This window comes from Rhinatrema bivittatum, chromosome 1, assembly GCF_901001135.1.
Source record: "Rhinatrema bivittatum chromosome 1, aRhiBiv1.1, whole genome shotgun sequence".
Taxonomy (NCBI): Eukaryota; Metazoa; Chordata; class Amphibia; order Gymnophiona; family Rhinatrematidae; genus Rhinatrema; species Rhinatrema bivittatum.
This window is the reverse complement of record NC_042615.1, coordinates 135352785-135367781: the sequence shown is the minus strand read 5'-3', so window position 1 is coordinate 135367781 and position 14997 is coordinate 135352785. Positions and strand designations below refer to the sequence as shown.

Below are 14997 nucleotides of genomic sequence, written 5' to 3'. Positions count from 1 at the left end.
GGATGCTGAGTCCATCTGTCTACATTAAGGAAAACAAAATTATCAGGTAAGTAACTCCTCCATTTCCTAGCCAGATGGTCTCAGGACCAATTGGATGTACAAAAGCTACTCCTGATCGGAGCGGGAGGCTGCCTGCGGTTCAGTTAACATCGCCCCTGCAAAGGCTGCCTCCTCTCAGGCCTGAATGTTCAGGTGATAGGACCTGGAGAAGAAGGTGTGTAAGGAGGACCATGTTGACACTCAGCAGATGTCGATGGGAAACAGCAGTCTAGCTTCCGCCCAGGAGGCTGCCTGAGCCCTAGTGGAATGAGCTTTAACCTGAAAGGGTAACTGCTTTCCTGCCGCCACATAGGCTCCCGTGACCACCACCTTGATCCAGTGAACTATGGTAGCCCGCAAAGCTGGTTCATGGGCTGCCTCCTTTCACCACGAAGAACAAACAAGGCCGGCTTTACCTAAATTCCTCACCTGGAGAGTTTTGTGCTTACATACGCACGCGTGCCCTGCGTTGTGCACAGGCCGCAGCGGCCTACCATGCAGTATGCCAACCGAATCTAAAGCGGGGCCTAGCCCACCGGGGGGGGCTTCTCAACCCACTCAGAAGCCCACTTTCCCTTATCCCAACGGGATCGAGAATGACATCGGCATGGCACGCTGAGCAAGGAGACTGGAGGAAATCTTACCGAAACCCTTCAAATGTCTCTGAATCGGGAGGAATCCTCTTTTCTTTTTTTTTTTTTTTTTACTTACCGGGGCTCAGTGCTTACCGGCTGGGTATAGACTGTCTCCGGCTGCGAGGGGAGAGGGCTTTGGCCATCACCGCCACACTTGGCCTCATGCACCCGCTACCTTCCAGCTGCTTCAGCAGCAAAGACCATACCGGGAACCAGCTACTGGACCAAGACACACCTCTCAAGGATCTCGGAAATTGCCTCAGGAATTCTCAACTGGGGGAGGGACCTTGAGGTTGAGCAGGGCTCAATCTTTCTCCAATTTAAAAGTAGAATTTCTTCTTCTGAAAGATACAGCGATCCCCATAGGGAAAGCACGTCCACATCTGCTGGAGATGGAGAGATACTGAAGGGCTGAGGTCACTGCAGGGGTGTATCTAGGGTGACATCAGCTTTGAAACCTGACTGTCTTCCTCTGCTAGCAGGGGAGCATACAACTCATTGGTCCTGAGTCCATCTGGCTACATGCTAGGAAAGCATGAAATTGTCTGTTCTCGTTACCCTGGCAGCATTTTGTCCATCAGTCAACCAATTATTGTTACTGGCTGAATATTTGAGAAATTCTGCACTGGGATACTTGGAACAATGTCCTAAATGTTTAAAGTTTTAGGAGGGTGAACTCCGTAGTTACATCACAAGTGTGGAGCGCGGGTTAACTAATTAATCCAAGATCCCATATGAGGATTAAACCATTCCAAAAAAAAAAACAAACCCTGCTACAGAGGAAAAGTAAAAGATGAAGCAAGGTTAAAAACACACAAATAAGAAAAATTATCAAGAAATAGCAGTCTTAAGACCAAATCAGCTTGCCCATGCCAGCCAGCAGGAAAACCCAAACTATTTTTTTTTGGCTCTCCTTCTCCCCTGCTCATTCTGTTGTAGCAAAATGATCAGCAATCTTAAGCAGGGGAGAAGGAAAGCCAATGTACCTGACAGCATTTCAGGATCCAAGTGCTCATCCTTTTTATTTGTTTAATACAATAAAAAAAAAAAAGTTTTGAATTCACTACTGGCTGCCCCGTGCAGGGTTTTTGGGCTGCTCCTTTCTTTTCATACTGATCGCAGTTATTAACACTTAGGCAGTCACAGGCTTGTCCAAACCCGGCCTTTCCACGTCTGCATTCTCACACTGCACCACAATACATTGATCCATTCTTCGCAATGTTTCTCTCTTGCTGTAAAAAGAAAAGAATGTGCTATGTGTGTTATACAGGCCGCACTGCTGTGGCCGTTTGCGCTATCCATGCAAAGGCAAAACTGCGCTGCAGAGATCACCGTATTTATTCTTTGCTCCCCAAATCTGCTGCTAAGACACTGGAGATTCTTGCACGACCATCTCTGAGCTGTGACAATTGAGTCATGTTTGAACTGTCCAGTTCAGTCAGTAGCTGCAGATGCATCGTCCATGGGTAGAAAGTCCCCAGCAATCACCATTCCAGCTCTACAGGATACTTCCCCGTGAGACACGCTGTGCAGTGGCCAATCGCCCCCACCGATGTGTTGTTGGTGTTGAGGCCGTTTTCTTTTTCTTTCACCGATCTGATGCCCTCTTGCACAGCCGATGTCAGGCCATCCACAGACAGATAAACCACACTGTTTGCACCTTTATGAAGGAAAAACACATTATTGAAGGCTACCATTCAAAAAAGCCTTCACAACAATCACTTTTCAGTTTCCTAAAGAATACAAGGGTAGATGGATTGGACTCTTATGTTCCAGATGTAAAAGCACTTTTAACACACAAAAATGGGAAAACTAGTTAGCACATTTATTTAGACTATTTCTTGCCCTACCCTTTCAGCCTGGAGTTACATAGCACTAAATCTACCTAACAGGACAGGGGGGAAGTTAACAGTATACACATATCTCAAATAAAAACAAACAATCTACCCACTTCCTCATCCATCCCATAACCCCTGAACCCACAATATCATCACTCATATTCCAATTCACCACCACCTATAAAATCACCTATTGAATTGAAAACCATAAACATTCTTTACTGAACTCCCAAGGCTATACTATTACTGTGGTAATGATGGGGTACGTGCCCCTATAACCATGTGAATTCTTGCAGTGTCCCTTAAAATGTATACATTAATGCATGGAGACTAAGAGGCTGATATAAAAAAAAAAAAAAAAAGCTGTGTGCTTGACCTAGGCACCTAAAGCTCAGTGAATTTTGGTCAAACCTGGGTTCCACTTACCTTTAGGCTCCTAAAGCAGAGGTCCCTAAATTTAGACCTATTTACTCCCCTTCATTTAGGCATCTAACTTACTTCCCTGATTCCATTCACTTTTTAGGGATCCAGACCTAGTCATGTTTTCAAAGGACTTTTGGCCTAAGTCACAAAGTTAGGCACCTAAACCCTTTTAAAATGGACTCCTCAGGGGCATGCATGAAATCAGAGTGGGCAATGTTGTGCTACACTGCTGATCAAGGCTAGGCCATGTTCAATCCGGTCAGCTGCTTCTCCTGTGTGACACATAGCCAGGTAGGTTAGGATTGGGCTCAAAGTCAACAAAATTGATCTGGCCAATTACAATAGAAACAATACAGACAAATATGCATATGCACTTGTTACATTATAACAAGGATGCCTTAACTGGGCATCCTTGTTATAATGTAACTTTATGCTCCTTTTAAATTGTCTCTTGTTGATTGGTTGGTTTATAGTTACTGCTTAGTTCGATGTAAACCGAGTTGATTTGATTTGTATCAAGAAAGTCGGTATATAAAAGCCTTTAATAAATAAATGCATGTTTATGCTAGACACACAGTAACAGACATAAAAGGAGGTTGAATTAGCCCAAGTTTCAAACTTGTATGAGCAGTAACGTCAAATAAAATACAAAAAATATAGCAATTATTCATGTATAGCTGTAGATTTCTGCATAAAGCCTGGAGTAGAAAAAGAAAAAAACTCATTTCACATAGATCACAACAGCAGATAAAGACCATACAGCCCTTTCAGTCTGCCTACCCACTTCTCCTGCTTGGCTTTAGTCTGAACTCAACATATATACAAACTGTACAAGAGTCCTTGAAAAATTGTACATAGACTATCAGGAAATTCAGTCTTTCGGCAGCAGTGGGGTGGGTCTCTGTACTGCTCTGTGGTATTACAGGAAAGAAAATTATCAGGTAAGAACCAAATTTTCCATTCCTGTTCACAGCTAGATCAGTCCAGACAAGTGGGATGTACCCAAGCACACCTAACCTGGGCGGGAACCCGAAAGACCCGCATGAAGAACACTCTCAAAGGATGCATTCTCCTGTGCCCTCACTTCCAAACGGCAGTGTCTGCTAAAAAAGTATGAAGAAAGGACCACACTGCAGCTCTACAAATCTCCTGGGGAGACAATAACTGACACTCTGCCCAGGAAGCCACCTGCGCTCTTGTAGAATGCGCTTTCAATTCCACTGGAATTTTGCGACTTTTACAAATATAAGCTGAGCAAATGGCCTCCTTCAGCCAACGAGAAATAGTGGCCTTAAGAGGCCTTATCCCCTTTCTTCACGCCAACATACAACACAAAAAGGTGATCCGACTGCCGAAAACCATTAGTGACTTCCAGATATCGCAACAGAATCCACCTTGCATCCAAAAGATTCCTGAGGGGATTCCTTAGACCCCTCCGGAAAAGCTGGGAGGATCCAGTGTCAGATAATTAACATGAAAAGAGGACACCATCGTTGGCAAGAAAGCAGGGATAGTTTGTAACATTGACCACATCATTAGATATCTGTAAAAACGGATCCCTGCAAGATAGCGCCTGTAATTCAGAAATCCATCTGGCAGAACAAATGACCACCAGAAATACTGTCTTCAAAGTTAGGACTTTCAGTCGCTCTTCTCAAAGGCTCAAAGGGAGCGCCATACAGCAGTCACAAAACTAAACTTGAGGCTCCAATCATGACAGTAGGGAGCGTTGTAGTGGTCGCACGTGGGTCCTTACCCATGGTACGACTTCTAGGGTTGATGTCATGAGTCAGAGGACTTGTAGATAGTCCCATACCGTTCAACAGTTTACTTAACTGATCCATCAATTTCCTTCTCCTTGTAGGGGGAAGAATGACCTTGTCCTGTTGGGTGTCGAACCGGACTCCCAGATATTCCAGAGATTGGGAGAGCTGCAGACAGCTCTTGGTTGCGTTGATTACCCATCTGAGGTTCTCCAGGAGGTTCATGACTCTGATGGTTATCTGATGACTTTCCTCTGGGGATTTTGCCCTGATCAGCCAATCGTCCAGATATGGGCGAACAAGGATTCCTTCTTTCCTCAGTGTCGCCACCACTACGATCATGATTTTGGTGAACATCCGAGGGGCTGTAGCTAGCCCAAAGGGTAGCACTCGGAACTGGTAGTGATGGTCCAGGATTGCGAAGCATAGGAAGCGCTGATGATAGTGATGGACCGGGATGTGCAGATAGGCTTCTGACAGGTCCAGGGAAGTCAGAAATTCTCCCAGCTGTACTGCCCTTATGACCGAGCGTAGGGTTTCCATGCGGAAGTGTGGTACCCTTAGGTAGCAGTTGACTGACTTGAGGTCCAGTATGGGCCGGTACGTTCCCTCTTTCTTGGAACAATAAAATAGATGGAATAGTGTCCAGTATTTCGCTGGTATGTGGGCACCGGTGTTATGGCCTTTAAGGTGAGCAATTTGGTTAGTTTGGTTTCCACTGCCATCCTCTTGGAGGGGGAATGGCAGGGAGATTTCACAAATTTGTCTGGGGGGATGCCGTGGAAGTCCAGAAAGTAACCCTCTCGGATGATGGTTAGGACCCACTTGTCCGACGTTATCTCGACCCATCTTTGGTAGAATCGGGCAAGCCTGCCCCCTATGGCTTCTTCCTATGGATGGGTCTATTGATTCTCATTGTGGGGTGCAGCTGGGGCCTTGACCTGAGCCGGCTCCCCTCTTGTTGCGTTTGTTCCGAAAGGACTGGCCCCTGCCTGTGGGTGAGGTGCTTGGTATGTATTCTTGTACGGTCTGAAACGCTATGATCCTCTGCCCCTGGATGTCAAGGGAGAGAAGCGTTGGCTTCTCTTAATCTTGTCCTCCGGTAACAGAGGTACTGGAGATTCGCCCCCATTTTTCTGCTAACTTCTCCAGTTCGCTGCCGAACAGGAGGGTTCTTTTAAATGGCATTCTTGTGAGTTTCGTCTTGGACGTCGCGTCGGCTGACCAGCTTCGGAGCCAGAGTTGCGTTCTGGCTGCCACAATGGATGAGATTCCCCTGGCTGAAGTGCGCAGATCGGAGGTCGCATCCGTGAGGAAGGATATTGCTGGTTCTAATGTTTCGACGGGTGTGGTTCGGTATGGTTCCATTCCTGGATGGATTTCCCCTTCCTCCCGGGAGTCTTGGTCTTCCACCGAGGTGTCCGTATCGCCTAGGGTTAGGCTTTTCTCCGGAGGAGGCATGTCTCTGGGAGGCCGAGAAGGGCCTCCCAGAGACATGCCTCCTCCGGAGCCTCCTTTAGTAGAGGCTGTGGATTCGGTGGCGCCGATTGCGGCTGGACGAAGGTTTGCAGACCCTTAAAGAATTCCACCCAGGAAAAGGTTCCTGGGTATATATTGAACCCAGCGGTGTTCCCCGAAGGCCCCGTTGGGAGGGCCGAGCTGGTAATAGAGAGGTCCGGGGTACTATCAGTGGATCTGGATTCCTGTACTGGCTGGGGGGGGGGGGACGGGGACACCTTGCCCTGGTTCCCCCAGAGCAGTCTCGCACTATAGGCACAGGGCAGTAGCCTCTTCATGCTGCGCAGCTCTTGCGGCAGGCTGGGCAGAGGGCTTGCGCTTTGGCTTTCTTGGCCAGTGGTGCCATGGTTTGTGCGCGTAGGGGCGTTCAAACCCAGTTTGTGCGCGTATAACAGTTGTGCGTGCGCCGGGAGGCTTAGATATGCGCTCCGAGTGCACAGAGTGTGTGCATGCAGGCAGCGAAGATGTGTATGCAGGCCATTCTGTGTGCTTACAGGAATGCGCGCGCCACTGTGCTGTGGAGGCAAGCTGGCACCAGACAGGTGATGTCTGTTCATAGAGTCACCACAGGGGAGCTTCAGGCACTATTCTCAGGAGTTTGTAATCCACACAGTTACAGACGTGTTGATTGTCTTGACCAGTAAGAGTTTACCAGAACAAAGAAAGTCATGGGAAATGGGCTACACATCCTGGGAAGCCAATCAGGATAGTTAGCGATGATTTAATCATGCAGTTGACATCACAACTTATGTAAATGATCCTTTGGGCAGTCATGCAAGTCTCTAGAACCTTCTACCCTGTATTTGAATGTTATCTATAAAACAAGGATCACTTTCTGTATACGGGGAGATGCTGGTCAGATTGTAAGACGAAGGGCACCCAGTACCCAGCATCTCCCGAGAACACTTATATTGACTAATAAAAAATACATTATACTTTTACTGAGTCTAAGTGTTCTTGTGTCCCTGGCCATAAGCACAGAGTAAGCTTTAACAGAACTTGTGCGCCTGACTGTTGAGCGTGGCACTACGCTCATGGCACCTATGCGCGCGCCGCTGTGCGCACAACTATGCAATGCGTCTGGCTCGCAGCTGTGTGCACGGCTCAGTTAGGTGGACAGTATGGCGATCAAGGGGGGGAAATGGCGCCGGCGACCACGCGATTAAGATGGCGACCCCCCCGGAGGGTCTCCACGTGGGAGGACCCTCGAGCCAGATCGGGGTCTAGCCTGGAAGGGGCTGTTCAACCCGATGGGACAGGCGCCGACGGGCGATCTGTGCAGCTATCCGAGCCTCTGAGACCGAACACTTAAAGTTTTCTACCTTACCTTGTCTCGGCGCTTCCCGGTCTCATGCCGGGCAGTCTCTGGCTGCGGGGGGAGAAGGAAATACCTTCACCGCCGCGCTCGGAGTTGCACCCGCTGCCTCTCAGCCGCTCCCTCCTGAGGGGCTAAGTCCCCGTCGGGAACCGGCTGCCGGACCGAGGCTTACCTCTGAGGGATCTTGGAAATCACCTCAGAATTCTCGACTGGGGGAGGGACCCTTAAGTATCACCGCAGGAGAGCGGGGCTCGTCTTGAGGTAAGATTTTGGAATTTTCTTTCTTCTTTTGGGTTTGGATTCTCTAACACTGTGCCAGCGTGTGTAGAGTCCAAAACTGCTATGGAGACGGAGAAATACTGAAGAGCAGAGCTTCCTGCAGGGGTATATGTACTGGTGCTGACGTCAGATTGAAGTCTGACTCCGTCTTCAACTGCTATCAGGAGCACACTAAACCCCATTGGTCCTGAGTCCATCTGCTACACGCTAGGAAAACTTGCTTTATAGGATCCAAGGCAGCATGCTTTTACCAGAGATAGGTCTTAAAAGGTGAATCTAATTAGTTTGTTTGATTGGGTGGTCAGAGCGCTACATCAAGGGACAGCACTAGATGTAGTGTACTTGATTTCAGTAAGGCCTTTGACAATTCCGCATAGGCGACTTATAAATAGAGCATCATTGGTAAAGGGCCGAAAAATGACAGACTGGATTACAAAATGGTTGAGTGGGAGGCGACAAAGGGTAGTGATAAACAGAGTTTGTTCCAAGAAAAGGGATGTAGGTGAGTGGCTGAGAGGGAGATTGTGCATGCTTAAGTGAAAGAAGCACTGTGTGTGTATATATAAGAGAATTATTTATTGCTGTCCATCTTATAAAATTGTGTGTAGGTAAAGAAAGTGCGACTCTCCCCTCCTGCACTTCATTTATGGAAACGTGAAACAGACAGACAAACACTGACTTTTATAATTTAGGATCATAATTAAGTGATCACTGAATCCTAACGGCAACAATGTGGCTGCAGCTGCTGGAACACCAGCAGAAACAAAATCTCACCACACAATCCAGATCAGCCTAGCAGGAACAACCAGCTGTTTACTGGATGTCTTTTTTTTTTATTATTTTAAATACTGCTGTTTCCTAGCAACAGACACTAGATTCCAGCATGGCCTAATTAAAAGTACCACGGAACATTTTACAGTGTCACCGTGAACCGTTACCAGCACTCATGCAGCATAAATCAAATGACCTAATTCCAACCATCCAGGACACACAATCACAAAGGACTCACAACCGGTAACAGCTACAAAAATCCATCATGAACAATCCTGGCATGGCTTAGGAGAAAATAAATAAATAAATAAAACCTTTGCATTCTAATCAAACTGGACATACAGGCTGAAAGATGCTGGAATACCATATTTAAAAAAAAGGTAAGTACTTTGAGCCAAGGAAGTCTAGGTAGAAATTGGCTAACCTATATAACTTGCTAGGTCATCAAATTCTGGCTTGTTGGCTATTAGCTCTTCTTTTGTTGGAATGTTTATCCCCATATAACAAGGAAATCGGATGGGAGGCGAAGCTACGCGGATGTGCACCTGAGGAAAGAAAAACGCTGTCAGCGGCATATTTGCAGCTTAACACTTAGCCTGGAAAGGCTACATATTTACTGCTCTGCTTAACATGGTAAAAAAGAAGTTTAGACCTGTGGTTCCCAAACTTGTCCTGGGGACTCCCAGCCAGTCAGGTTTTCAGGATATCCACAATGAATATATGCATCAGATTAATCTGCATACAATGGAGGCAGTGCATGCAAATTTATTGTGGATATCCTGAAAATCTGACTGGCTGGGAGTCCCCCAGAACAGGCTTGGGAGCCATTGGTTTAGACGATTTTGCAAGGTATCAGATATAGTACAAATTCTCCGCACACAGGTTGATGCTATTTAAGGACCATTCATAATAGGCACTACTGGCCAAAATCGCACCCTTCTTTGCTTTCTCTTTAAATCGCTGGTCACAACCAGCTCAGTTTTGTGCACTCTGTGCTCATATTTTTTTTAAGAATTTTAGTATTCATGCATATAAAATCAACTTAGCTTTTAGATGAATCTTCCATCATCCACCTATGATACCCCGACACAGTCCATGTTTCATAACACTTCAAAAGAGACTCACTAAATGAAGGACTTTAACTAAGAGGAGGGGCCATTCGCAATAGAAAAAATGAGATTGGATGTGGATGTGATCCTCTTGTATAATTATAATCAGAAGCCAACAGAAAAGCCTTTTATAGTCAAAAGTGTGGCAGGAACTAATTCATTAAAATCAGGAGACAGGAGTTCATTCAAAGGCACTGTCACATGACAGCACCCATAGAAACACAGAAAAATGGTAGCAGATAAGGACCATGTCCATTCTGATCCTTTTCCAAAGCCACAGATGACAGCTGATTTCAGGCTTCTCACTTTTTTTTTTTTTTTGCAAGTGAGGACCCTCTGTACTTATCCCTTGCCTTCTTGATGTCTGTTGCTATTTTTGCTTCTGCTTTTGCTTTTCCATTGGGAGGCTGACATGCATTTTGTGAAGAAAAAAAAAGATTCTCTAGTGTTAGCATGAATCTACCCCCTTGCGTTTTGTATCATGACGACTCGTTCTAGAATATTCTTTCCACTGATATAGGTTTCCTTCCTGTGCAGTATTTATTCCTTTGAGGTATCTGAATGTGTCTCGTGTTTCACACTTTAAAGTCTTAAAGTCTCATCTTAAAGGGGTCTTGGTTCAGACACTGCGCCAGTTTAGCAATCCTTGTCTGAACCACCTTTATTCTGTTGCTATCCTTTTGGAGGTACGACTTCCAGAATCGGATGCACTACTCCAGATGAGGAATGTTTCCATGGATTGTGTCTCTATGCACCCCTAGTTTGGGCAACTGCCTTGTCACACATTTTCATTAACTGTGATCACCCCCAGGCCTCTTGCTTCTCTTCCCTTGGGATTTCTGCACCCCCCCCCAAATGCATGTGGCTCTGAACTTTTCAGGCTGCTTAACAAGAGCAACCCTAGCATCCAACCAACTACAACTCCCCTAACTGGATACTTTGAAATTCTCTAGCCAGAATCCAGGCCTGCCTTTTTAAATCAGTGTTAAAATGTGTCCTTTAAGATACAGTAGGTGCTGCAGTCACTTAAAATGGCGTTGGGTGGATCCCTGCATACCTAATGGTATTCAGTTATAAGGCAGTTCTAATCAACACAAGAATGCGATCCAACTGCTCCTACACTGGGAAAGTAGTTTCTGGGGATTTCAGATTTAATTATTTGCCTTTCCAAATTTTTGAGCTCCAGGTAAGTCACAAATTGAGGAACCTGAGGCAATGGAGCATGACGTGACTTGCCCAGAGTAAAAAAGAATGCCAGTGGGAGAAGTGGGATTTGAAACTTGGTCTTCCTGCTTCTCAGCTTGCTGTTCTAGCCACTAGGTTAGTGGGTGAGCAAGTCTGGTTGGGGCTCTGCAGGTTGCCGTGCCTTTTTCTGGATGAGCACAATTGCTCAAACAAGGCTATTTGGAAACTAAAATGGAGCAAGCTGCCCTACAAACCAAAAATTGATCACAAATGAAACTAGACATCAACATGCACATAGCCATGAACCTCTTTCAGCAGTCCACTTACCTCCTTGGCACCGGAGTCCCTCAGCAGCTTTATAATGGGTGAAATGGTATTTCCTCTCACTATGGAATCGTCTACCAGGACGACCTTTTTACCCGCAAAGTTGTCTGACAAAACTCCAAATTTTTTTGCCACGCCAAGCTGCCTCAGCCTCATATTTGGCTGGATGAATGTCCTCCCGACATAGCGATTTTTGCACAGAACTTCCACGTACTGCAGCCCACACTGCAAAAATCATATATATATATTTTTTAAGCCAATCAGCTGTTTAATAGTCAAATTAAAAAAGTCCTGCAGTGTATATTTCTATGCAAGTATTATAAAGATGACCTTGTTGTTGGTAAACATTCAATTAAAACCACAAAAGAAAAAAATATTCCTCCTGGGGCAATTTTTAAATGGATTCTGTGGGCAAATGGGTGTTTATCTGTAGGGGAAAAAACTCCTTTGAAAAATCTCCCCACCTATATGAGGAACATGGTCGGAGCTGGAGGCAGGATTAGGATGGGTCACAAGAAGTAAAAACACAAGGATTGCATTTTGAAATCCCCACACCTGTCTTACACTACATACAGGCCGATACAGTACAGTGCGCTCTGGTGGAGCGCATTGTTAACCGGCATTTGGACGCGCGTTTGAGACACGCTAGCTTTACCCCTTATTCAGTAAGGGGTAATAGCGCATCGAAAACGCGCGTCCAACCCCCCCCCCCCAAGACTAATAGCACTCGCAACATGCAAATGCATGTTGATGGCCCTATCAGTCATTCTCGCGCGATACAGAAAGTAAAATGTGCAGCCAAGCCACACATTTTACTTTAAGAAATTAGTGCCTACCCAAAGGTAGGCGTTAATTTCAGCCGGCGCTGGGGAAGTGCACAGAAAAGCAGTAAAAACTGCCTGCTCTCCGCGTGGTTTACTGTATCGGCCCGATAATTTGCACCTGCAAGGCACGCACGGAAAATGAGAAAAAAAAAAAAAAAAAAAAAAAAGACTCCCCATGGCACCGGTCCATCACAGTTTTTCACAGGGAAACTCTGCAGAGGGTTTACTCTCTGGAAAATCATCTTGCAGGCCCAAAGCACGTCTCTCCCTGTATCAATATCCTTCCCATTTAATGTAAGGGAAACAGGAGATTGGCGAGTGTCTGGGAGATCAAACTGTGTTCTCTTAGATGTTCACTTGTTCCAATCTGATAAAAATGAAGCCAGCTGTAAACAAAACAGATATAAGTCTCTTTCCACCAAAAAAAAAAAAGTGAGAATCTGATCTTCTAAAAATCATTCTCGGGAGCCTCTTTTTTTCTTCTAATATTTAAGGGAAGAAGAGGGGACCAAACATGTTTTAATGTATTTCTAGATGTGAATTTTCCAAGTTCTAAGAAAGTTCGAGAAGGAACAAATTTAGATACCCTGTAGATTTATAAAAAGAGGCAGGAGTTTGTGTTTGCTTGGAAGCGCATGCACTACCTGTTCTGCATAGCCGAGGGCGGCTGGTGTCGCAGACTCTGGAACGGTGCTGACCAGGTCGGCTTCCACCGGGGCCTCGATGGCAAGCTGTCGCCCACACCTCTGTCTCACTGAATACACCATCTGACCTGCATGGATTAAGGACATGCATGTACTGCTTTAGCAAATTAACTCTAAGCCAAATGATTGGTTTTGTGCATAGAAATAAGAAGGCCCCCTCCTCCTTTCTGACATTTTCATTCTGCCTCGGAAGAGGAACAATTGACAGATCAAGCCTGCCTTTCCAGACAGAGAACTCAAAAGTGACAAGGCACTTCGGCAGCCCACCTCATTCCTCCACCATATGCAGCACTGAGGCAGCTCCAAAACAGAGCAAGGGGGAGCAGGGAAGAAGGGTGCAAGGAAGCTGCTGATCTCCTGCTATCTAGGCTGTTAAACAGTATACCCTTTTTTTTTGCAGCCCTGTAGGTTTCTAACTCAACCACCACACTACGGCTCTACAAGCCTCCACATGCAGACTACCCCCCCCCCAATTTCTTTTCCCCACTTTATCTCCCCCTTAAATGGTAGCAGCTGATCTCCGATTAAGTGGCACGAATCGCAGCTCCCTCTATAATTCAGCAACTCATGGCTGCCCTTGTGAGAGGACTGAAATCTCTCCCTTCTGGGGGTGTGAACACTCCCTACCAGTCCAGAGAGTAGTCTTGGTCAGCCCAACCACTTGCACTTTTAAAAGCTTAGAAATATTAAAAAAAAAACAAAAACACACAAAAAAACCCCCCTCAGAATAAATGTAAAATATACACTTTATAAAAAAGTTACTACATTATGGAACGCAGGCACTATAGATTTTTTCTACAGTGCCATTTCTTGGCAATCCTGTTATAAATGAATACAGAATATGAATTAAGATAACCACAAAGCCCACTTAGCATGCCCTTTTCCGTTCTTCCCCACCCAACCTTTCTGCTCGCTGGCTCCATCCTCGCTTCTCTGCAATTAAGGATTCCTTATGCCTATACCAAGTTTTCTTCAGTTCCAATGCTGTTCTTGCCTCCACCAAGAGACTGTTTCATACATCCACCTTTCTTTCTGGGTAGAAATCATTTCCTTGTGATATTGCTCAGTCTACCCCTTTTCAATCTCATACCAAGAGCCCTTGTTCTAGAACTACCTTTCCACTGAAAAATGCGAGCCTCTTGTATTTCATTTATACCTTTCATGAATATCTGAATATCCATCATACACTCCTCCCCATCTTGTTCTCTATGGTATACATCTTTTTGGCCCTTAAGTCTCACTTTATGATTCATGGTGGGGACCCCGCAGCATTTGGCAGCCCCCCTCCCTGAGTTCTCTCTATGCTGTCAATATCTTTTTAGATATGTGGCCTCCAGAACTGTACATTGTGCAGGACTCAATGATTTGTAAAGAGACAATCAGAAAAAAGGCAGGGGTAATGCATCTCTCTCTATGCACCCCAGCATTCATCTGGCTCTCGCTCCTTTGACAATCTGGAGATAAATCACATGATGATGATCCCAAATTCCTCTCCTGTTTGGTGCATCACAGCACCTCACTCCTCACGCCATCATGTATCGCTTTCTTAGGACTTTCTTCACCTTAAATATATCATTTGTCAAACAGCTACACTTCCAAGTTCTCATGGATCATGCCTTATTCTTTTCTACCTAGCAAAACAACCATTCCGAGCACTACACACTATTTTATAAAACTAGCCATATAAAAATGGGAAATGAGTATCAGAAAACAGAGTGCTCAGTTTGAACTAATCTACAGGCTCTTGCCCGCAATGGGAGTCAACCAGCATCATATGCAAAAGAGCACTTAGCTTACGCCATATACTATTCCCATACAAACTATCCTCCACATATCTTTATCACCTCACTAAACATAAAAATTATTCATATTTATTTCTTAAAAAAATCTTTCTATATCAAATTAGATTTATCTTATATGTCATCATCCCAACAGGTTCTACGGTTCTCTACTGCAGTAGCAGTGCTTGGTTTGATACTTTTTGAGCCTGAGGATTAGTTCAAATTGAGCACCCGATTTTCTGATACTCATTTCCCATTTTTTAGATTTATAAAATGGAAAGTAGTGTCCTCGGAATGGTTGTTTGCTACTTATTCTTTTCTACCACATCTGAATGTTCACTCTGTTGCAGATATTAACACCATCTGCAAAAAAAAGAAAACCTACTAATGCTGCTGAAATGTCATTTATACAAACAATGAACAGAACTAAACCCTTCACCTGGGACTCCCCTGGTTCCTTGGAGTAAACTGCATTTATCACTGCCC

General features: G+C 45.2%; 1 protein-coding gene across 3 annotated transcripts in view; it reads right to left on the bottom strand.

Moving 5' to 3' along the window:
• Positions 1 to 1989: 1989 nt before the first annotated feature.
• Positions 1990 to 14997, bottom strand: part of PPAT (phosphoribosyl pyrophosphate amidotransferase) — a 51885-nt gene continuing 38877 nt past the window's right edge. For all 3 annotated transcript variants that reach the window (XM_029587209.1, XM_029587211.1, XM_029587219.1), the window contains 4 exons: positions 12671 to 12798; positions 11206 to 11427; positions 9009 to 9129; positions 1990 to 2334 (listed from right to left, as the gene is read on the bottom strand). In XM_029587209.1, coding sequence (XP_029443069.1) covers positions 2159 to 2334; positions 9009 to 9129; positions 11206 to 11427; positions 12671 to 12798 — 647 coding nt within the window. In that variant the 3' untranslated portion in view covers positions 1990 to 2158. The remainder of the gene's footprint in view (positions 2335 to 9008; positions 9130 to 11205; positions 11428 to 12670; positions 12799 to 14997) is intronic.